The sequence below is a fragment of the Microchirus variegatus genome (assembly GCF_963457635.1).
Source record: "Microchirus variegatus genome assembly, chromosome: 1".
NCBI classification, from domain to species: domain Eukaryota; kingdom Metazoa; phylum Chordata; class Actinopteri; order Pleuronectiformes; family Soleidae; genus Microchirus; species Microchirus variegatus.
The window spans coordinates 39,573,679-39,597,662 of NC_139802.1; the positions used below are offsets into that span (position 1 = coordinate 39,573,679).

At 42.1% G+C, this 23,984-nt stretch overlaps 2 protein-coding genes across 2 annotated transcripts; one reads left to right on the forward strand and one right to left on the reverse strand.

Annotated features, from left to right (window-relative positions):
• Nucleotides 1–105: 105 nt before the first annotated feature.
• kank1b (KN motif and ankyrin repeat domains 1b) lies at nucleotides 106–13,008 on the reverse strand (the record flags this gene model as incomplete). Its single annotated transcript, XM_083905571.1, has 11 exons — nucleotides 106–179; nucleotides 313–414; nucleotides 1,070–1,270; nucleotides 3,927–4,069; nucleotides 5,158–5,377; nucleotides 6,822–6,909; nucleotides 6,993–7,172; nucleotides 8,106–8,214; nucleotides 8,701–8,853; nucleotides 9,917–12,373; nucleotides 12,972–13,008. 11 exons carry the CDS (start codon nucleotides 13,006–13,008, stop codon nucleotides 123–125), a joined length of 3,747 nt encoding a protein of 1,248 aa, XP_083761697.1. The 3' UTR covers nucleotides 106–122.
• Nucleotides 8,826–22,522, forward strand: fbp1b (fructose-1,6-bisphosphatase 1b). Its single transcript, XM_083891614.1, has 9 exons — nucleotides 8,826–8,875; nucleotides 18,468–18,671; nucleotides 19,006–19,168; nucleotides 19,251–19,343; nucleotides 21,444–21,584; nucleotides 21,684–21,821; nucleotides 21,909–22,028; nucleotides 22,126–22,318; nucleotides 22,414–22,522. Exons 2-8 carry the CDS (start codon nucleotides 18,502–18,504, stop codon nucleotides 22,312–22,314), a joined length of 1,014 nt encoding a protein of 337 aa, XP_083747740.1. The 5' UTR covers nucleotides 8,826–8,875; nucleotides 18,468–18,501; the 3' UTR covers nucleotides 22,315–22,318; nucleotides 22,414–22,522.
• Nucleotides 22,523–23,984: the final 1,462 nt, after the last annotated feature.

A 23,984-nucleotide genomic window follows, 5' to 3' on the forward strand; every position in this document is an offset into this window, starting at 1 on the left:
TGAGTTATAATACAATAAACATGTGCGCCCTGTTATACACCTGCTATACAACAGGTCACTGGAGAATGACGAGCATTAAGAATCATGACAGCGTTGATATACTGAATCTGCTCATGTATGATTCATAATTCAAAGTCAGAGGAGGAGAAGAGAGGCTTTCCACTGTGACGAGCAGCTGCCTGTGAAGACAAGAACGCATTGAACACACAATGAAAATGTAAAATAAGAAACAACACAGCACAACTGTAGAGGATAAACTTAATTTGAATGCTGTAAAAAAAAAAAAAAAAAAAGACTTGCTGAACCACAGACCTGCACTGTCTGTGCTTTGGAGAAGTTGGTGTGAGCGTAAAGGAGCACTGCGATGTCGTGATGTCCCGCCTCCAGCGCAATGGACAGGGCCGTGCTTTCATCCTGAACACACAAAATCATACACTTTGTGAGAGCTGTTTGTACAAGTTACAGATGAACATGAACATTATACTATGAAAACCATACTGTGATAGTATTTTGATTTTGTATTTCAAACCTGAGAACCTTTATCAAATAAGTTAAATGCTCGTTTTCACGCCTAATAGTCCGGAAGGCTACGATTGGGGACTCGATTCAATTTGGGATTGCGCTGCATCAAAAACTAAAAAAGCACTCGGAGAGCGCAGAACTCCACCAAGGCAGCCCCCCTCCACGGATCACCAAAATTTAATCAGTTGTTCCTGGTCCCATTGCGGGACTTTTAAAGAACCCTTTTAAAACCCTTTATTCATACAAGGGATTTTAAAGGGTTCTCTGGATCAAAATGGTTCTTACTGGAACCATTAGTGTTACCAAAAATCTTTAACCTTTTTTCAGAAGCAAATGGTTCCAGGTAGAACCTCAGCCCTTGTAAGAAGGACCCTTATTTCTAAGAGTGTAGGTGCTTAGTTCCACTTGCAAAACCTCAACATGGTGCTGGCCAAATCATCAATCCTGAAGTGTTTAGATTATTAGCAGTTCATCAATGGCCAGTTGCTATTTAAAGTGTCACCCCGCAGCTTTAAAGCTACGAAAAGTCAAGTCACAAGTCACGTACGCTGTCGGTCAGCGTGGCCTCGCAGTCCGGCTGCGTGAGGAGCAGCTTAACGATGTCGGTGTGGCCGTGCTCGCTCGCGCACATCAGAGCCGTGGAGCCCTCGTCGTCCTGGAGGTTGACGTCCGCCCCCAGTGCCAGCAGGGTCTGCACCATGGTCATCCTGCCGTGACTCACGGCCAACATCAGAGCCGTCTGTCCCGCCTGAGACGACGACAGAGAGCGGCGGTCAAAAACAGGAAACTGTGGGGTCGACATGCTGTCCACGCATCACAAGAGTGTTCAAAGTACAATTAAGTGCCTTGACGACTTCAGATCTTCGAGTTCACAGAACATGCAAGACAGCGAAATTACAGCAACAGAGGTAAAAACATAGCGTGTTTCAGAAATAGTTTCTTGGACTTTTAGTTGTGTTGCTTGTGTCTTTACTTCCTGTTTTATTTTGTAGTATTTATTTTCCTCCATATGTGTCTCTTAGCTTTACTTCCTGCCATTGTTTTCCCCTGATTATCCACACCTGTTCCTGATTGTTTTCACCTGTGTGTCCTTATCCCCCGCCAGTCATGCTTTCCTTTTTTTTCCCTGCCAGTTGGACTTGCCTCCCAGGTAATAAAAATCCCAAAAACATTTTGTGTGTGTGTGTTTGCTGTAAACAGTGTCTGTTTTTGCCTTTGCCTTTTGTTCCTTGTGTTTGGACGCTGCTATCCTTGCACCGACCTATTTTGCCCTCTGTAAAGACATGTTTTTGCCTCCTTGTATAAGCTGTAACACCGGGTTTACATTGTATAAATTTAAAGAATAATGGAGGTCTTTCAAAGTAAATTCTAGTAAATCTATTCTGAATGAAGAAGTCTGGTACAGTTGTGTACGTTTGTGTAACGACCCTCAGTCTGCATTCACATCACCAGCCTCGTCGTTCCAAGGTCAGATTTGACGGATCGCATTTATATGTATCCGAGTGTCTTTTATGCGACGTTCGTTTGTGTGACTGTGACTGTCCTCGAAAATGGCATTCGTGTGCACTCCTGCTGGTGTCTGCAGGTTGATAACAACACTTTCCTCTGTCCCTTCATATGAAGGCGAAACGCTGCAAGGTTTGTGATATGACCTTTCTCACTCATTTCCCATGGCTATAAGAAAGACATTTGCTATAGGACCTGCAAAAAAAAAAAAAAATATCATAGCTTAAGAAGATTTTTGTCAACACTGCCTTGATGAACTTGACTGTGTAAAACTAATATAAAACTTAGCCAATCATTACAAATTAAAGTCAATTTCGCTGCCTCCACCAAAATGGAGAAGACGACACTGAACGCACACAAGTTGTGTGTTGGTTGTATACACGAAAAAACCAGACCTGTTTTATCAAAATAGCATTTTAAGGCTCCCAAAATGTCACTTCCATATGTATAAAAAGGTGATCCAAAACTTTTCCTGTAAAGTCTCCTTAGTTTGACGTGCTCGGCCCACTTTTTCTAAAACGCTCTTTTCCCCCTTTTTTAAAATAAATCTCATTGGGATTGTGAGCACTGATATTCAAAGATCTGAGATGCACATAGCAATCTATAAAAATACTTTTTTTTTTTTTTTTTAAACTGCTTGTAGTATTTTCCGACCTTTAAATAATGTCTCCAAGATCGTTTATGATAGCAAATCAACTTGCAACAGGGGGAATTGCACCCCCGGCACGATTCATTGGCAGCATAAAAACAAAAGTGGGTTAAGGTTTTGTCAGAGGAGACGAAGAAAAGTGAGCCGGAGGAGAGAGAGGATAAGATTTGTTGTTGACTGAGGGCGACCTGGTTCTGTTACTGTTGGACCACTAAGTGTAAATTATTTGCTTCTATATGTGTTAAAGTAAAAGTCTTAAACTATATGACATTGACTGTACGTGAGTCCTTTGCCGATATAACATGTATTTAAGTTTTAGAAGTAAAAGTATTAAGAAAGGGAGGAGTAAGGATTGAGCCATGGTGGCTCGGTGGTGGGGCAAGTTGTCTTTCAACTGGAAGGTTGTGGGTTAAATTCCTGGCCCGGCTAGTCTATATGAGTCCTTAAGCAAGACACTTAACCCAACTCCTCTTTTATTTGGTCGTAACAAAGATAGTTAGGGGAAATGTAAAAGTTGCTAGAAATATAAATAAAGTACATTTCGTACTTAAGTACAGTATTTGTACTTTTTTTAGAACATTGTATGTTAGAGGTGCTGTCAGAATAATTGGCAATCAACAAATGCAAAAGGAAAAAAACACAAACAAAAAAAACTAGAAAAGCACTTGGAGAGCGCGGACCTCCACCAAGGCAGCTCGGTGCCTACAAAATACACCCTGGGTCAGACATTGAGTGTTGTAACCAGTGATGGCGTCTACGGATCACGCCCAAAGTGTAATCACTTGTTCCTGGTCCCATTGCGGACATTTCCTGAAAATTTAATCCAAATCCGTTGGCGACTTTTCGAGTTACGTTGCTAACAGACAGACGGCAAAAACATAACCTCCTTGGTGGAGGTAAAAAAAACAAACAAATGCAGGTGTTACCTCTACATTCTTAGAAATAAGGGTTCCAAAAGGGTTCTACCTGGAACCATTTGCTTCTGAAAAACCCTTTCTTGGTTCTTGGTAACACTAATGGTTCCATTAAGAACCATTTTGATCCAGAGAACCCTTTAAAACCCCTTTCCTGAATAAAGGGTTTTAAAAGGGTTCTTGGTGGTTCTACCTAGAGCCAAGAAGGGTTCTCCTATGAGGACAAGCCGAAGAACCTTATATGGTTCTACTTAGCACTTTTATTTCTAAGAGTGTACATATATTTTACAACATTTGTAACCCAGACTGAAAGCAGCATTTCCAGTGCGACTGACCTGGCTGGCCTTGGCGTTGACCTCTCCTTTCGTAAAGAGCCGCTCCACAACTCCCATGTCCTCTGGTGTTTCCACAGCCGCCAGTGCAGCCAGCATGATGGGAGTATAGCCCGCTTTGTTCTGCTGATCGACGTCGCACACCTCTGCAGCGACGGCGGTCAGACGAGATTGGAAGACAACGAGCAGAGGTAAACGCACGTTTTTTTTTCCAATTCCAAAGTTTGCTGCTAATTTGTCAAAATGTCAAATAAAATGGGCCTGTAATTAAAAGCCACTTCTGACAATGGTGAGTCACACACACACACACACACACACACACACGTTGAAACCATGGCAGCGCTGCATGAAAGACATTTTAAATGCAACACCTTTCCATAGCAACGGTCTCTTGTAATTATTTTGCCACCTGATTCATCAAAGTCCAGGGGTCTGCAAGTTATGGCTCCTCAGCCCCTCTGCAAAAACATTTCTTTGTTTCTTTCATTTCAAAGTCAACAGCTCTTATTAAGAGCAATGAAATGGAATAAATTATCCTTCTTGTATATAAATGCAGAAGCATATTTTAAAACAGAATTGACTGTAAAAAAAAAACCCAAAAAACGAATTCGTCTTAAATCTGTATCTTTGTCAATTCATTCTGTTAAAGGGCCCAGGGTTTAATTTTAGATAGTGTTCATTTTGGTTCCATCTGTGCAGGTGATTTCTATTGAAATCAGTATATTTTAAGGCAATAATATAAAAGAGAAAAGACTGTTGATTTTAATCTGAGAGAGGAAATGTTACTATTTTGCTTTGTCATTTTGGAAGCATAATAATGTTGAGTTCTCTGGCCTCTGTGTGAAGATATGTCCTTGCTTCTTTCTCTACTATTTATTGTTGTAATATTCTGTTAAACCCAGAGTAAAGTTGTAGTAAAATGTGTGCGGCACAGACTTTCTGGTTCTGGTTATGCTATTAGAACAAATGAAATCAATTCTCCCAGTGAGGAATTACCAAATATGGACAACAAGGAGAATTGAGCCTCCTTTATAAACATCTTTTTTAAGAAAGTCCCTTAAAAACTGTACTGCATCAGATTCAAGTCAACTATAGTGTTGGAAATAATTAAACATAATGTTAATTTACATTCTAAATCTTGTGTGCACAGATTATAATTCTCACCTTGCAATTAGAAGTTCAGAATCTTCCAAAAAAAAACGACATCAGGAGGTGTAATGATGCTGTGCTGTACCTGTGTCGAGCAGTTTCTTGACGATCCCAAAGTTGGAGTGAGACACGCTGTAGTGCAGCGCCGTGTTCCCGTTCCCGTCGGCCATGTTGATGACGTGTTGCATCACTGCGGGTGAAATGACGCTCAACGCCGACAAGTAGTGGTCCACGGGGTCCGGAGCAGCTGACTTGTGGCTGGACACGGAGAACCACTCGTGCTGCAGTGTTTGCAGACAGTCGTGCTGCAAAGAGAAGAAGGAAAAAAAAAAAAAGTGATTACAAACAAATTGAGCCAGGAATAAAAGTCCAAAATATCACAAAGGAAAATGGATCTGCCGTTGTTTCCTTTGCAAATACTTTTTATTATTATTTCAATTTTCATTGTGGAATCTATCTTGATTTTGAGTCATATTATACCCTATTTCTCCAAGTTAACCTAGTTCCCTGGTGTCCTAATGAACATGTCTGTGACATGATTTGGTCAAAATACCATAAGGATGAAGCACCACAGCAGTTCAATCACTCTGCCAAAACAGCCCTGTTCAGAACGCTCTGTTTAGTAGTATCTCTTTAGTTCCACCTTAAAAAAAAGTAAAACTAAACTTAAGGGACAGGAAATGACATCAGCCACGGAGGCTACTGGGAGCTAACAGCAGTTAGCATTTGGAAAAGTGATCATTTGCAGGCTCTAGCAGGCACATTGCCGTCATATATAACATGTATCCACTGGACAGATAAATCCTCTGATGCTGGAAGTTTGTGTAGAACTCTGTGCTGCACTGTGGAGCCAAGAATAGAACTTTTCTCGGACTTCCGGTTTTCGGATACCGTTGCCCTCGCCAGCACTCTCGCGTGTTTTTACGGACAAAGCGGAGCTCCGCGAGACAACAATTCCAGGAATTTAGCGTATTGTGACGTCCCAATGAGCGTGGAAGTCAACATCGCGTGTTTTATCTCCTGTACTTAGACTGAGGAGGACCACAAAAACATAAGTCATCTTTTTTCACACTTTGCCGACTGATAGGACCTCCAGAGTCCCAAATATAAGGATTTACATGACGAAAAAGTGGATTTTGCATAATATGTCCCCTTTAAAGTTCCTGTCTACCCTCTTAGAAATAAAAGTGCTAAATAGAACCGTATAAGGTTCTTCAGCTTGTCCTCATAGGAGAACCTTTTTTTGCTTCAGGTGGAACCTTTTTATAAAGGTAAGCAAAGGGGTTTTAAAGGGTTCTCTGGATCAAAATGGTTCTTACTGGAACCATTAGTGTTACCAAGAACCCTTGAAAGTTCGGGAAAGGGTTTTTCAGAAGCAAATGGTTCCAGGTAGAACCTCAGCCCTTGTAGAAGAACCCTTATTTCTAAGAGTGTCCCTGTATACAAAATCACTGCGGAAGTGTGGAGTCTCCTTTATACTGACACATATTCTGTTTGTTTTTTTTAGTTGAGGGGAGAAAAAAAATGCCACGTCACAAAATTACAGAGTCAACACATCCATGTGCTTTTTGTGTCTCGAGACCTTTTTTCTTTCTCAAAGGAGGAACTTGAACACACCCTGCTCTGGCATCTCCCCACGCTCAGTCTGTGACATGCCATTAAACACACACACACACACACACACACACACACCCACACACACACTCCCCTCAATTGTTCCTACAATAAATACAGAGAGCAAAAACCTACCAATTCCCTGCTGGATAAAGCCGTCTCATCACTTAGATGCACCTTTAAGGCTTGACAAGAGAAGAAGACTTTTTCGCTTAACTTGCACCTGAAAGAGATAAACTGCTACAGGTTAGCGTCAGTTCACGATAGCGAGGACATGATGCAGTGGCGCCTTGACTCCTATATTACCTCTGTTGTGAGTGGGACTTCATAGACCCTTTCGCTCCCCTGCTGGATCCACCTTTGCCCTTTCTTGCTTGTGTTCCGTCCTGAGAGGCTCCCCTTAACTTTTTAGTCCCTCTCTTCTCCACTTCCTCAGCGCTGACCTTCTCGCTGACGGGGAGCTCGTACATCGGCATGGGCTCCAGTCTTGTCAATAATATTGAAAAAAATAATAATTATTACACTGACAACATGCTATCCTATCACAGGTTTAACCTTTTAAGGTACGCACCAAGAAAAAAGCAAAGGAAAAAATTTTCTTTGCATTTTTTTATTATATTTTATTTACTGATAACAATAATGACAGTCTATCAATGTGTGTGTGTGTATATGTGTGTGTGTGTATATATGTGTGTATATTTATATACGTGTGTATATATGTATATAATAATAATGCATTATATTTGAAGGCGCCTTTATATGTGTGTGTGTATGTATATATATATGTATATATTTATATATATATGTGTATATGTGTGTATATATGTATATATATGTGTATATGTGTATATATTTATATATGTGTATATATTTATATATATGTGTGTATATATGTATATATATGTATGTGTGTATATATATATGTGTGTATATTGATATGTATGTGTGTATATATTTATATATGTGTGTATATATTTATATATATGTGTATATATTTATATATGTGTGTATATATATGTATGTGTGTATATATGTATATATTTATATATATGTGTATATATTTATATGTATGTGTGTATATATTTATATATATATGTATATATTTATATGTATATGTGTGTATATATATATTTGTATACGTATATATTTTTTTATTAGACCCTACTGTATTTTAGATACAGGCCTCTACCAAACGGTTGAGATGTCTGTTTTATAAACCATTATAAACCTGATTTGCATAATTCATAAAGTACAACATTCAGAACAAGTCACATTAATTTCGTGTTAGTGAGTTCAGCTTGATGCATTTTTTCAATGAGATACAGTGACTTAAAGTGAGGTCGCCCAAATGGTTGAGTAGTACCTTTTAAAGGGTTAAAGCAGTAAAAATCTATTGTTTAGACATTGAACGCCTCTTACCCCGTTGTCGCTTTCATGAGCTTCATATTTCTCCTGCTGCTGCTACCGCCTTGGCCACCGCTCTGTTTCCTGATCATAGGCCGCAGCGCACCACCGTTGGCTGACCTGTCTAGAAATAACAGTGGAGCATGAGCTTCTACATATGAACTCCTGCAGTCTTGTTTTGCAGCCTATTTTATTAAAGGCAACACGTATCACTGCTACAAAAACAATTAGGTTGATGTTGGCAGGACTCGGTGAGAATATTATTTTTTTTTTTTATATATTTTTACAAATCTGAGGCCCTGCTTCTAAAAGAGAATGTTTTTCCGACGCCGGGTCCTCCTACGAAGCCGTTCGTATTTAGACTCTGGGCCACAAACTGCTCTGTGGTCTGAGCTGCCTTCCAAAACCAGATATCATTCCAAACATTGCAAGTGTAACCCACAGAGAGTCAAAGCTGCCAAAGTGAAAGGCGACCACTTCCTTTTCAGCACGACGCAGCACAAGTTCAAACTGGACCTCAGGAGTGCGAAATACATTTCTGCACAGAGCGTTAGATGAAGATTAACTTGAACTTGAAGCGTAATTGTTCGGGAGTCCCGTGCACGCTTACCTCGCAGAGCTGAGGATGTCTGCTGTTCTAACATTTGAATCATCCTTTTCACCTCAGATTCATTGCCACTGTGCGGCGTCATTCCTGACTTTGGTTCATCACATGGAGAAGAATGGACTGGATGCTGAGATGAACATTGAAACTCTCTGCTGACTGTGGAAGAAAGGACAATATGGTAACATTTTTTGATTATCACTAATACATTACAAACAAATAAGCATTAACGGTACGCAGTGGCGTTTATGACCACTAGGGGTGCTACTGAGCAATGTCATGACTTCACATGGAAGATCTGATGAGTGCGATAAAAAGTTATAGTATGTAGTCATGCTACTTTCGAATTTGTGGTAAGTTTAAATCCAAGAAATGGGCAGTGTTGATGCGAATGATCGAATTAAAGCAAAGTGTGAAAGTAAGGGTGAATTCCAATTCCTTGCTTAACCCTCAATCTCAAAAATGCGCACTCCCGCTAGTGCAAGGGCTGTCCCCATTCTCAGAAAAATTAAGGTAAGGGGCAATTTTAAGGTAAGCTGTATTGCCCTCAATATTGAGATTTTCCGAGACCACCCTTGGGAGCAAGGGCTACCCAGAATGCATTGCGTGTTTTCACATAACAAAGATGGCGCCGAAAGCAGCGAAACGAGTACGCTACAAATTAAGTATTTCTATTGTTAATAGAGATATAAAAATCATGAAAACCATTGTATTATCTTAGTTTAGGCCCATTTTATGGATTACTGACGTCATTGTTGCCTAAAGTTTATTTCTTATTTTTTACGATCTTTTGTCAATAGCCGGATGGTGCGGACAAGCGATCGTTTGCTATCGTTTACTTTTCAATTAGCCGTGGTGTGTGGTAACTGTCAGCTGAATATGTCCGTGGTTGTGGTATTTGTATGAGTATCATCTTATAACTAACTGACAACCTAATAATAACTTGACTGTCAAGCGGATCGTAATGAACAATCGTGACGTATATGTGTTCTTCTTCTTCTTTTTTGGAGTTGACAGACTGGACGCAGCTTTCGCGTTATTCTGCCCCCCGCAGTCTGAAGACGTATCTGCATTTAAGGGGTGTCCCATTTCTAAGTGACAAAACAACCCTCAACAATTGGTTTTGAGGGCCAGTTAAGATTAAGGGTTGAGCTTGAGGGTTAAGATAGGAATTGGAATTGGCCCTAAAACTCAAAACAAAAACAAATTCTGACAAGGTTACCTGGAGGCTGAGAATTTCCATGGTGGATTTCTTCTCTTCCACGTGATGCCGCGTTGTCATTTCCTCGCTTAGTGCAGTCCTCCGTTAGTAGGTCCCCATGTTCCCCGAGGAGCTTCTGCATCTTCTCGATGTAATGGTTAAGCTCAAGATCCCACTGGGCCTGCGGAGATTGCTGGAAGCTCTGACCAGGTGTGCTGCACGCAACGGACAAATCCCGTATCCTTCCTTCCCCCACACCGATACTTCGCGTTTTGATTGGGTCGGGTAGATGAGATGGTCCCGAGGCCATGTTTCGAGTTTTCAGTCCGACCAGGAAATTCTCATTTATGTTCGTAAACCCAACGCCGGCATCTTTGGTTACTGTGCCGATTTGTTTTAAAGCGTTTCCTACCAGAGTGGACGTTCCGACACCAATCGTACGGGTCTCTGGGGTGCATTTGACGTCTCGGACCTTGTTCCCGACAGACACGGTCCTAGTAACGGTTTGGGTCGTGTTGGTGTGCTTATCTTGGGTGCTGATGAGGGTATTAGTGCTGGTGTCTATGCTGAAGGCTTGTCTGGTGTTGGTGAAGCGGGACACGGAGCTGGATTCAGTGTTGGTTCGCTGTGAAGCCGTCAGTGGTGACGCCGTGACTCCCAGATCGGCTCTTCTGACTGGGTCTGTGATCGTACCCTCGGAAACCAGGTCCTTCGCTTGACAGATGATCACATCTACAGAACATTCTCCACAAGCCACGGAATGATACCTTCTGCTCTTTGACACCAGACTCTCTAATGGCACCTCCGTGTTGGTTTCTGCATCGCACATCTTTATCTCTATCGTAACTCCTCGTGTGTTTGTAGAAACATGAAGCCCCACACCCTTTTCCCTGGTTTCAACTCGCCTTCTGACCTCCCACTGGCTCATGGGTACATCTGGTCCTGTGCAAACATTCTTTAACTCGGGCCCACTGCAGGACACTCCCACAGTCTTCACCACTCTCTCCTCCCCTGTGCTTGCATCCCTGACCTCTGTGTGATTGCCCACTCCCTGGCTCGTCGTGTGAGGCCTCGCGTCGATGCCCGCGCTCACGTGAGACGGTCTTATGAGAGTTGCTTTGTCAGCTCTGTTCCTCGCTCCCGCAGCCTGGAGCTCCAGTTTCAGACGGCTCATCTCGGTCCGGAGAGCTGATTCTTTTAACTCTGCTTCCAACTGAGAAATTTTCTCCTTCAAAGCAACAATAATTAGTCGCTTGGAATCGAGCTCTTCTTCCCTGTTTGTGCAAATTCCAAGATTGACCTCTGACACCTGCGTTGTCATGGACCTCGTCTCCTTTTGATTAGCGTCCATATATCTGCTTTCATTTATTGGTTTAGACAACAGGATGCCATCATCGCTCATTTCTGTCTTCTGGCTATGGCCTCCTCCATTCCGTGCATGCAAATGTCCTCCTTTAATTGTTCTTTCCAACACATTAATATCTTCAGTTAGTTTCTTAAATTCCTTGGGGTTAATGAGGTCACCCTCCGTATTCACTTTGTTCTCGGTATCGGACATTTCGATGCTATAAGCTCTCCCCCAGGTGACATCATTCACGTCCTCGTTGCCGCTGTGATTCTTGAGCTGGGACGCCAGTTGCCGCTTTTCCTCCTGCAGGACTGAGATTTTGACCTGAAGGACGGGGATCGTTTTCACCTGCTCCTCCAGCTCCTTCAACCTCTCCAGAGCTACCACCATCTGATCACGGACATGCTGCAGGTGCATGGAGCCAACAGTTGGAGTAACGGGAGTGCTTCTTCCAGAGCTCTGTGGGCTCAGCCTCAGGCACCCCGTGCTGCCTCTGCTGCCGAGGGATGAGTTAAGGTGGACGTGCTTCGGACCATCCGCGTCGGCGACTTTGTTCCAATTGTTGTTCTGGTTAAATGCTCCTTGGCTGGTGAAGGGTGACGGAGATCCTGGGGAGCTCACCCCTCCGAAGCTGGCCAGCCGTCGCCGGGGTTGGGGCTGAGGCGGAAGCTGCCTGTTCAGCTCCAGCTCCAGGTTCTTGTTGGTCTTTTCCATGACGGGGTTCGATTTTTGTGAAGCGAGAGATCTTACAGCAGGCTGAGGCTTTGACTCTGCAGGTGTTTGAGACTTTTTTGCTGGTCGCTCATTCGTTAAAAGCTTGTTATCCAGGGAGGAACCGTGTGGACGAGGAAGGGGCGGTCGACCCCTGGTCGTAGAAGGCGTGCCGGGTTGCCTTGTGTCATCCGTGCTCGACGATGACGGGGATTCTTCCGAGTGACATTGCCTGGAAGAAGAAATCCCACTTTGTGTTTTGTCTGCATGATTGACAGCCGCTCTGGGCCGCCTCTTAAGGCTTAGCCTCTTAATGGTGGAGCCGTTTTGGGAATTGTCCAAACACTTGAGGTAGTCCACGTCCGACTGATAACCGTCACTCCCCAAGGAGTCAAAAACACAGACTTCAGTGCTTTGGCCTGTTTCGACCAACACAATAAAAACAGCAAAAAAAAAACATGTTTAAGTTTAAAACTACACAAATAGACTTCAAATTTACAACAGTATTTATTCAAAATGTAGGTAAACAACAATATCCTTTCACCCATACACCGCTTTATGCTGCATCCTCACTACTCTTACAATGAGTATTTCTTTCCTTACCTCAGTGTGATGCACTCACCAGGGCTAAAAGCCTTTCTCCTGTCACCTTGAAATCCTTTTTGACTATAAACCCCGTCTGTCCCACAAGAAGAGGAGGGACAGGGGAGGGATTTTCCAATCGTGTGTAGACTGTTCTGTTTTCAGCAGTCACTTCTCTCCAAATGCTACGTCTCTCTACATAGACTGAACCCACTCTGTAATTACTTTGCAGCTCTCCCACTAAACGTCCGACCATACTCTTGGCAGGTTTTCTTAACCACGGACGGATCTTCAAAGTATTTTTCTTCCAGTGCACAAACAAGAAGTAACAGAAAGCTTTTCTTAACGGGCAACTAACTATACATGCAGAAATGCACACATTATGTAGCATAAAAGAAGCATTCAAATGACTAACATAATAATAGTAATCGTTACCTGGCGCAGTTCTCAATTTGTAGCTGCCATGAGTCATGACGGTGTTTCAAATGTCATCGATAATGGAGCAATATCTTTGTTAGGTCTCTGAATATATCTGTAAGTAAAAGAAAAAAAACATGAACTCTCCTTCACTTCTTGATAATTAGCCTTTATGTAAAGTCCTGCTGCATCATTCATTCAATCACTTTCTCTCTCTCTCTCTCTCTATCCTCACAGTGCTTACATAAAGGAAATGCTACACCAGGCCGTCAGATATTATTGTTAATTCTGCAAAAGCACAATGGCTAAGCCTCGCTGCACAACACCGAGTCCTCACTGCATTGCCGTATCACTTTCTCATCAGTAAGCACCTTCTGTTCTCTGCTTCTTGAAGTGACCGTCTCACAGATGATGCACATAAGCCCACCACTGTTGGTGCATTAGCACAACAAATATGGTTTCATAACATGAAACCATATTGGCCATATTGTTGTGTGCTGCAGGTTGGCCCTAATGTATATCAAATTATTAGTAAGGAGCTCTAATTGAAAAAAATATGTATCTGTCTGTAAATAAATATTTGGTAATATTTTTGATGATATAGTAAAATTATTATAAATTATTGTATTGTAATGTAAGGTTATAATAGTTTTTCATGAGTTGTTTTTATTTAGTTTTGACTTTTTGTTTTTAAATTAGTTTAAATTAGTTTTTAGAGCAGGTTATTGTTTTTTTTATTTTTTGTGAATGCTTAGTTTTGTTTTAGTTTTTATTAGTTTCAGTGTTAGTTGTTTGTAATATGGAGTATTTTCCAGGTTGCAAGATTGGAAATTAGTATTGAGTCATAAAGATGCCATTTGAACCCTGTAAAGCCCAATACAATTAAATAATTGACAGAAAATTACAATTCTTTGAAACCGGATGCTTTATTGGTCCTTCTGAACAAACAAACACAAATAATTCAAATGTCAATTTCCATATAGGAGTTTTAAAGGTGCATTATGTGATAAATCTAAAGCAACTGGCCATAAAATCCTCCTAATATGTCACAGAGACTCAGGAATAATGTTCATATAACAAACTGAACTCACCAACAACAACAGTACAGACAAAATATTTGCATTAAAAAAAAATCTTTTGCAGACTGCAAATCATGTTTATGTTTTGAAATCTTGTTTTGGCATGTGGCGCCACCTACCGCCGTCTACCAAGTATGCAGTCAGTAGAGTCTCAGCTGCCGAGCAACCACGGGTTGCCAGTTACATCGGAAAACGAAACCTAAAAGACCTCGGTGTTTTGAATATGAATGTAGTAACATTCTTACATATGGCACCTTTAATTTGTATCATATTTGATACAGCGGGTCACAATGCGCAAAGGTTCATTTTTTTTCTTGAACAAAAAAATACACAAACGAATCCAACAAAAACAATGCGGCAATGGAACTGGCAGGGTGGAAGTCTGGCAGACATAACATTTCAGTTATTTTGACTGATTTTGTGGTTCACAACCTTTTTTTTTTTGAGTGATGGTCGGCTTGAAAACAGTAAGCATTTCTCACAGTACACGTGGGAAAATCGGCCTACGCAGTGCTTGCATCTCTGTCGGGTTTGTCATGGGACAAATTGTCACACTGCTCATGTGGGGGGGCTCAAAAACTCGTGTATCACATATGATACGTTTGCCGTTATAAGGTTAACCAACTCTGAATCAAATACAAGAAAGTAACCTGCAAGTGCAAAAAGTGTGCATAAAACTGCTGAGAGTGGCTATAGTTGGTAACCGACAGATTATAGACACACATGAACATAACAACATAAATAATAAATAAGCCCTCATGAGAGACGTCGCATTGTTTGTGAGCCAGGATCTCAGGGAGTTCAATCTGAGGAAAAACATAAGGGAAACGAGCCAAAACAAAAAACATATAATAAAAGACTAAAGGCTCTTTGATGAACTAACTCAACCCAATTAACTACATATGTTTAACTTGCATTGTCTCATGTCCGACATTGTAAACAAAAACAAAGTGTAAACATTTTATTATGAATTAATTAAAATGCTTCGTATACACTTCATATGAACCCAAAAAGATTATGTATGAAATTAATTTACCAAAGCACATTTTCACTGCAAGTATAGTTAGTTTTTGTTTTTTCAAAAAGTTTTTCATTTTTGGTTTTCGTTATTTTATTAGTTTTTGTCAACTATAATAATCTTGGTGTATGTGTTTATAGAAAATATAGATTCTACTCTCAAAGCAACGCTTGTATCTTAACGCAGAAGTGACAGTAGACTGACCCCTAGGGGCCATTGCATATTAATTATTTTTGTCTTTGAGCAGAGTTTTTGTATTTTTCTGCTTCTCGATAATTGGCTCAGCCCCATTAAAACATGACAGATATGTTAGGGCGTTGAATCCATGGAGTATACATTTCATTCAAATGAACTGAAAACGCACTTTGCATTTTGTTATTCATCTTTTATCTACCATTTTCTGTTCATATAGTTATACCGTCATATCCGATGGGATTAACAGTGAACGTTCTTTTATTTAATAAAAGATGTAATACATGAGTATGTATTCCCTTATGTGTGTTTTATTTTATGTCTGTGAAGGAATACAAAATAAAGGTTAAAAAGGTCACATATAAGGTCATTAGGCTTTCACCTCTTACCCATAATCATTAGAAACTTTCTCACCTGTGCAGCAGGAGACGGTGGAACCTGCAAGAACATGGCGGGTGATGATTTAGACGTCATAAAAAAAACCCATCCAACAACACTGTGATCAATATTTAACAGTGTTTGCTCCTCTTCTGTCTGTGGTTTAAGGACGTTGAAACATCTCTTTGGAGAAAGTTGTTGTTGGAAAACACCAGAGCGCATGTGCCGCAGCCGTACAACCTGATCCACAGCAGGTGCTGCTTGGGAGTCGGTCAGGTGAGGAACGGGGCTCAGTAAAATATTCATGACGTCTTTCTGACTGTTTTTAGACGACGTCAAGATGATGTTCGTTTGCGGTTTGCTCCTTTTTCAATGGAACATTATGATAAAACACAAAGCTCGAGGCCAATTTCTAAAGGAAGCTGCATAGTATGAAACCTCTTTCCTCACAAATGCATAATTTCACATAAATGCCGTCTAAATAGAATCTGTGAAACGTACAAATGACTTGAAATTATTATTCCACGCTGACGATGTTTAATACCTCGTCACTGCACGTTCAGAGCAGCAGAGGCAGGAGGTGCCGTTCTCCATGAAATGACCTCTTCATGCTCGCTTATGTTCAGCAGCTTGTAAGTTGCACAGTGACATCATGTGGAAACAGTGGAGAAATGCATTTTATGAGCATCAACTGTCCCTTTTTTAAGAATCTGAATGATCATCACAGTGGCTTTTGTTTAAAGGTACAATAGGTAGTATTTATGGGTTTATATAACCCAAAATCCACTTTTTTATATATATTATGTGCTCCTGCATTGTCTAGTCGCTGTATAATAGTTTTTGTTTCATTTTCGTAGTGTTTCAAAAAGTCATGTTAAATAACATGACCGCGGACCGCGGTTGCATAGCCACTGTTAGCAGCGAGATGCCATGTTTCTACCGGAGCCTGTAAGGACAAACGCGAGAGAACAAAACAAGCGTCTCTTTACTTGTAGCTGAAGTCCCGCCTCCTCTCTCTCCGCTTCGTCTGCTACGGCCGCGGTAGCTCGCCCTCTCCCTCGCCTCACGAACCTCATCTGCTGACACGGAGAAAGACGACGAGGACGACATTTGACCAGCTGCGGATACCGTAGCGCTCAGGGAAGGGAGGGGTTGAGCAGAGGAGCAGGTCTTTGTTGTAAATTTCAGCCTCTCCTCTAGATGGCACTATAAACTACTTATTTCCCCTTTAACTACATTGATTAACCTATGAGTACTGAAGCTTCCCTTATTAGCTCAGTGACTGATATGCTTGTTATCTTGGTGAGTTCATCTGAGGTCCTTCTGTAAGGAGGTTACACACTGCCCTGTTTTAAATAGGTGATTGTGAGCTACTTTCCAAAGGCTGTGTGTGCCAGTGTAAACTGGCAGGGGAGACCGGTGCATATCGAGTAAACTTGCTTGAACTTTACACTTCTTGAATCTTGCGGCGAAGGCCTGCTCCGAGCTGCTCATCGTGTCCGGTTAAGTGCCAGGCAAAATGAAAGTGAATCTCTAAATTGAATTAACGAAACATGATGTTAAACCAGGGGTTGCAATTATTGTACTACGCTGTGTAGTAAAATGCGACCCCAGGGGACAAATTAGGACTGACTGTATGCATAACTACATAATTGGAGTTGATTATCTTCAATGTAGTGTTGACTTTCTGGGCAGTGGTCGGGGAAGCGCAGGGGAGATATTATCTCCAGTGTGTTTTGATGCGTGATGTACATATGTAGCATCACGTTTTGACCTTTTTAGCCTTTTGATGGCTCTTAGTAATAGTTAGAATGGAGCCTCTTTCACTCTTACTCTGCACATGAATGTATATCCTTGTACTATATGCGTTTGGCACAGTGTGAGAACTTGATAATCTATCTATAAAGCAAGTTGCATCTGTGAGTATGTCCGTTTGTCTGTCCGTGACGGGCATATCTCGCTGACCTTTGGATATGGGTTGAGCACGGCCCGATAGTGTGCATCCTTGATTATTTCTTTTTTGGAGGACAGCGGCTCATCAGCAGTAGCTGCGCTGTCTGGAGCCGGGAGGTGGGAGTGAAGAGGTGGGTGAGACATTTTCACACAGTTCACCGCAGAACATGGTGCTACGCTGAAACTACAATACGCGAGCACATATTTTGCATTAGCATGCGACTATTTTGCGGCTAACTTGGCGGACCTGTTTCCAAAGGTAAGCTAGCGAGGATACGATTAGCATTAGCGTAGGGCTAAGTTGTCAGCCACTGGCACCTGGGTAGACAAAACAGCTAGCTACGCTAATGCTAATCATGTACCTAACGAGGTTGCCCAGTGTTTGTATTATGATAGCCTTGGTTAGGGTTAGTCTTCTTCTTGCTCTTCTTCAGCGCCCACTATAGGAATACATTCTTCCTACAGGCACTGCACTAGTTCTCTGAGATTCAAACACAGAGTCAAACTGAGATTCAGACCCAGCAGTTTTAAGAGTTCAGTTTAAAAAGATCAAGAAACGTATAAAATATCTGCTTCATGGAGATATACGTGATGTTAATCAGCACGTCCAGCAAAAAACACACTGTGTTTAAGTTTAAAGTGCAGACTCGCGTCAGAGTGAAGAGACGGACAAACAGGTCGACACAACAACATCCCCGCTATCTTTGACCTTTGCTCTTTTTAACCTATACACACACACAGGAGGGATCAAATCATTCCTCCGTCTGCGAGAGGAGGACGCTTGCGATTGGCCGGAAGAGCTACACACCCCTCTGCCTTCCCTCATACCACACGTCCATGTCTACTTTTTAACTTTGGGCCAATTTCTCACCCCGTTTCACTTCGCTTCATCAGGTCCCCGGTCCCCACACACCTGACGGCAAAAAAAATGTCTGACAAAGGCGTCTTCGACACCAACGTGCTGACTCTGACCAGGTTCGTGCTGGAGGAGGGCAGGAAGGCTCAGGGAACGGGGGAGCTCACCACCCTGCTCAACTCCATCTGCACGGCGGTCAAAGCCATTTCCACGGCTGTCAGGAAGGCTGGGATCGCGAACCTGTGAGTAACTTCTTCCATTACAATATTATTGAACACCGTCAATGAAATAAACCTCAGTATTTGAAGATTTCTAAAAACCATTTAAAATCTGAGTTTAGAGTGAGTTGTATCCGCATGCATTGCGACATGAAGATCATTACGCGTGTTTACCTATGGACCTGGTCAAAGGTAGACTCGGTATGTTGTGTGCAGTCTGTCAGAGCAGAGGTCAAGAGAATAATATGCCTCTCTCATACTGTGAAAATGACATTTAACGCACTTTACGAGCCACTTTGTTTGTGCATTTTTCATCACACTGATGATTATGACTTATTATCCTTTATTACTTGGGCAGCTATGGCATTGCTGGAAGCACCAACGTGACAGGAGACCAGGTGAAGAAGCTGGACGTGCTGTCCAATGACCTGGTCATTAACATGATCAAGTCGTCCTTCACGTCCTGCGTGCTCGTGTCGGAGGAAGACGAAAAGGCCATCATTGTGGACCCAGACCAGAGAGTAGGTGCATCTTTACAGTGCGTGCAGAGAAGGTTGTGTTTCATATCCAGACGCTGATAGATCGATGCATCTCACCTGACAGGGAAAATACATCGTGTGCTTCGATCCACTGGATGGCTCCTCAAACATCGACTGCCTCGTCTCGATCGGAACAATTTTTGCCATCTACAGAAAGGTTAGTATCTCATACAGCCACGCATGATACTGTGTTATTTTTATTTCTATTATTATTATCACATTTTTGTCTGCTATATCAATATTATTATCTGCTGATGCGTACTATCAGTCGTTTTACACCTTCAGCAGAAGATAACGGTACTTCCATCTTCCCAGTATAATGACAAACTTAAATGTCGGTGCCATATTCTCGATATGAAAACCGTTCTATTTCTAGTACTGCAGTCAGTTATGGATTTTCCTCCAAATGAACATTTTTAGAGCTGTGATAGAGCTGCACAGCTCTGGGGATTACAGTGTGGTCTGTCGGTGGTCAGTCCACACACCGCTTTTGTCCACACTGGATCGTCCTGGCAGAAGAAGACAAAGATCCATCAGGGTCCACAGAGGACAAGAGTGGTTGGCTTTTTTCTTGACTATTCATTTCCACACAAACGCCACAGTTTTCATCGTACACATATGTTCCCACTTCAGGATTCATTCTGGTTCCATAGATTATGGCAATACAAAACTTTAGCACCACTCACTTTAGATAAAGGTTCCCTTATCACCTTGAAGGTTATGATCCATATTTCCTGGTTTGCAATACAATATTACATAGTCCATTTTGGTCAACTGCTTTTCCTTATTTATGGATTTGTTATCATATTTACGCATTGTTTCCTTTTGAATTATTTAGTTTTATCCTGTTAACTTGCCAATGTTATAATACTTTTGTATTTTTCACAAGATTTAGTTTTTATTAGGGTTCGAGTACAACTGTGCAAGAACCTTATTGAAACGTATTCTTCTTATTATTTTTCCTCAAAATAAATCACATTTTTGAGGTCTTTCCCATACCCAAAAACTCATGGATTTTTGCGATCGCATCAGACCAGGTGAAAATTAACGTATGAAAGTGGTTGGGGGAATGTTGAGTGGAAAAAATGGAAGTGGGAGGGGCTTATGAAAATGAAAATCAGCTTTCATTAGGTGAGTTTTTTGTCGTTTCACGTACATGAACGAAAGTTGGTACACATGTTAATCGTGTCAGGACGGTCCAAAAAGTCAATGACGCCCTTGCCGTAAGAACTACTGGAAGGCCGCCATCGCCATTTTGGGTTGAACGGGTGCTTTTGGCGAATTTGCACCAATGCTACAAAATCTATCTCGTTTAGTTTTGACTTTTTGGTTTCGAAAACACGCACATAAACATAATAATAAGAAGAATAAAAAAATAACCCGCATAAGACGCATCACATTGCTTGTGAGGCAGGACCTCAATCTAAGGAAAAACATGAGCAAAATTAAAAAACGCACACAAAAATTTAAAATGGTGGCCTTCCTTTTGCATTTGGATCATGGTCATAATGTATGTTTTTCTTCGTCCTGACCTTTTACACATGTGTACCGATTTTCGTGCGTGTACGTTAATTGCGGTGATTTGGACAGGGGGCGCCAAGCTTATTGGCCCCACCCACATCTAATTTTCAACGTACATTCCCCTCGAACGTTTTTCAGACCTAAATTTACACCAGGCTTGATGTGATCTCAAAAATTTGAGTTTCGGGGCATGGGAAAGGCCTCAAATGCCATTAATTAGCGGGAAAATACTACTACTACTACTAATAATAAGAAGAACTCCTTGCATTTCAATAGGGTTCTTGCACATTCTTATAGTGATAGCCGATTCCACCGCATATATAAAAAGGCACAGGTATTCCTGGTAACATTAACTCGGTCTCTGTTCTTTCAAGAGTCCCAGTAAACAGTTTAATTATTTACACCAGGGTTTTCCCCACGGTGACATGTCAAACTGTGTGCTGTGTGGAAAAAAAAGAAAAAAAAAGAAAAGACTATTAGCATTTCGCTCAAGGCACTGTAGCGCTCCCTCAGTACCGCCTGAGAGGCCCTCTGCAGTGATCTGACATCACACGTATATGAAATACCTGCTCTTTTATGTCGTCTCGGAGGAATATCCTCCTCGGTAAGCCTCGATATAGACTCATCAAGGAAAATGACATTCCCACAACCGCCGCACCTTCTGCTCCCCTGCTGCTTCCTGAAATGCTTTTTCCTCGTGTGATATCCCCCCCCCCCCTCACATGTTGTTCTGCAGACCACAGATGGCGAGCCCTGCGAGAACGACGCTTTGCAGCCGGGAAGGAACATTGTCGCCGCCGGTTACGCGTTGTACGGCAGCGCCACCATGATGACCCTGTCGACCGGTCAAGGAGTCAGCTGCTTCATGCTGGACCCCGTAAGAGCGCAGAAAACCCAACAAACGACTATCTCCCCCCCCGATTGCGCTGTACCGTTTGAACGCGCCGCGATTAACGCGTGACGTCTCTCTCTGCAGGCGATCGGCGAGTTCATCTTGGTGGATCGCGACGTCAAGATTAAAAAGAAGGGGAAAATCTACAGTTTGAACGAAGGGTACGCACAGCACTTTTACCCGGATGTGACCGAATACCTGCAAAAGAAGAAATTCCCGCAGGTAAAGGCAACGAGTGTGGTCATAATCTGAAAAGCCAACTTCCCAAGACACCGGTCACTAGTAATATCACATGCACTGTGTTTCCAGGACGGTTCTGCTCCATACGGCAGTCGGTACATCGGCTCAATGGTTGCAGATGTTCATCGCACTATGGTCTACGGCGGAATCTTTTTATATCCCGCTAACGTCAAGAGTCCCAAGGGCAAAGTGAGTGGAAAGCAGCTTGTGTTTTAAGATCATCCGTTTCAAGTTTTGTTGTCAGATGTGCACTAAGTCGCCTGTGTTTCTGCTTCTTGCCTTCCAGCTCAGGCTACTGTACGAATGCAACCCCATGGCCTTCATCATAGAGCAGGCCGGAGGCAAGGCCACCACGGGATCTATGAACGTTCTGGACATCCAGCCCACCGCGATCCACCAGCGAGTCCCCGTGGTCCTCGGATCCCCCGACGACGTGCAAGAATACATTTCCATTTACGAGAAGCATAACAAATGAGAGGGTACCCCACGTCTGCTGTAAAAACTTAAATCAGACGTATAAAGAAGGTGTGCACTGGCAGATTGTTAAGGCTTTTAAATCTTTTTTTTTTTCCAGTTTCTTTGAACACAGCAGGCCACGTCTGGCGGTGAGCAGCCCTGAAGCAGGACTCGACACAATAAAAGTGCACTGATGAAGGAACCAGGAGCTTCACTGGACCTGTGAACACGTCACACTGCTCTGCCATAATCTACCTTCTTGTTGTTGTGTGTTACTTGAAGGCGTCTTTCTGTATTATTTAAATAAAAACACATGGAAAATGCACGTGTTCTTCATTGAGTTGTCAAGTTGTTAGTTTTGTTGTTTATTACGATGGTGTGCAAGGTCAGAATGTGCAGAAGAAAACACTGTGTTTTGCCTTCGTGACACAATGGTTGACACGAGAAGATTTATCCAAATCGTGTTTGAATGCAATAAACCGTGTTTAAAGACTTCAGACTGAACATGTTTCCGCATTTTACTCACGTTCACGGTTGGAAAATGCCATACAACCATTCCTTAGCTGTACTCATGGACTGAGAGTAAAATGTTTGAGACGATGAGCTTGGAGTTTGAAGCAATTTGTTTGTCTTATTTCTATAAGCAGAGGTGGAAAGTAATGAATCACATGTACTCGTGTAGGTTTTTTGTGTACTTGTACTTATTGAAGTCATTTTTAAAACTTGTAATTTTACTTTTACTTTACAAAGTATGTTTTTGGAAGTACTGTACTTCACTACATTTAAATCACATCCTTAACTGAGTAAAAAAAATTTTTTTAAATGAATTCATGTCCTGGAAACTTGCACTGGCAGTGAACGACGAGGATAGGTGAACAACGAGGACAGGTGAACGACGAGGACAGGTGAACAACGAGGACAGGTGAACGACGAGGACAGGTGAATGAGGACAAGTGAATGATGAGGACGGGTGAATGACGAGGACAAGTGAACGGTGAGGACAGGTGAATGAGGATAAGTTAGTGAATGAGGATAGGTGAATGATGAGGATAAGTGAATGACGAGGACAGGTGAATGATGATGACAGGTGAATGATGATGACAGGTGAACGACGAGGAAAGGTGAAAGGTGACGACAGGTGAATAATGACAACAGATGAACGACGAGGACAAGTGAATGACGAGGACAGGTGAATGAGGATAAGTTAGTGAATGAGGATAGGTGAATGATGAGGATAAGTGAATGACGAGGACAGGTGAATGATGATGAAAGGTGAACGACGAGGAAAGGTGAATGATGAGGACAGGTGAATGAGGACAGGTGAATAATGAGGACAGATGAACAACGAGGACAAGTGAATGACGAGGACAGGTGAATGATGAGGACAGGTGAATGATGATGACAGGTGAACGACGAGGAAAGGTGAATGATGAGGACAGGTGAATGATGAGGACAGGTGAATGAATGATGACGACAGGTGAACGACGAGGACAGGTGAATGAGGACAAGTTCTCGAATGAGGACAGGTGAATGGTGAGGACAGGGGAACAAAGAGGACAGTTGAGTGAGGACAAGCGAATGAGGACAGCTGAATGAGGACAGGTGAATTGGCGTTTTAATTAAGTTCCCTGTGAAAGCATTTGTGGCCTATGTGTGTAACCAGAATAATGGTACTTTTACTCGAGCAGA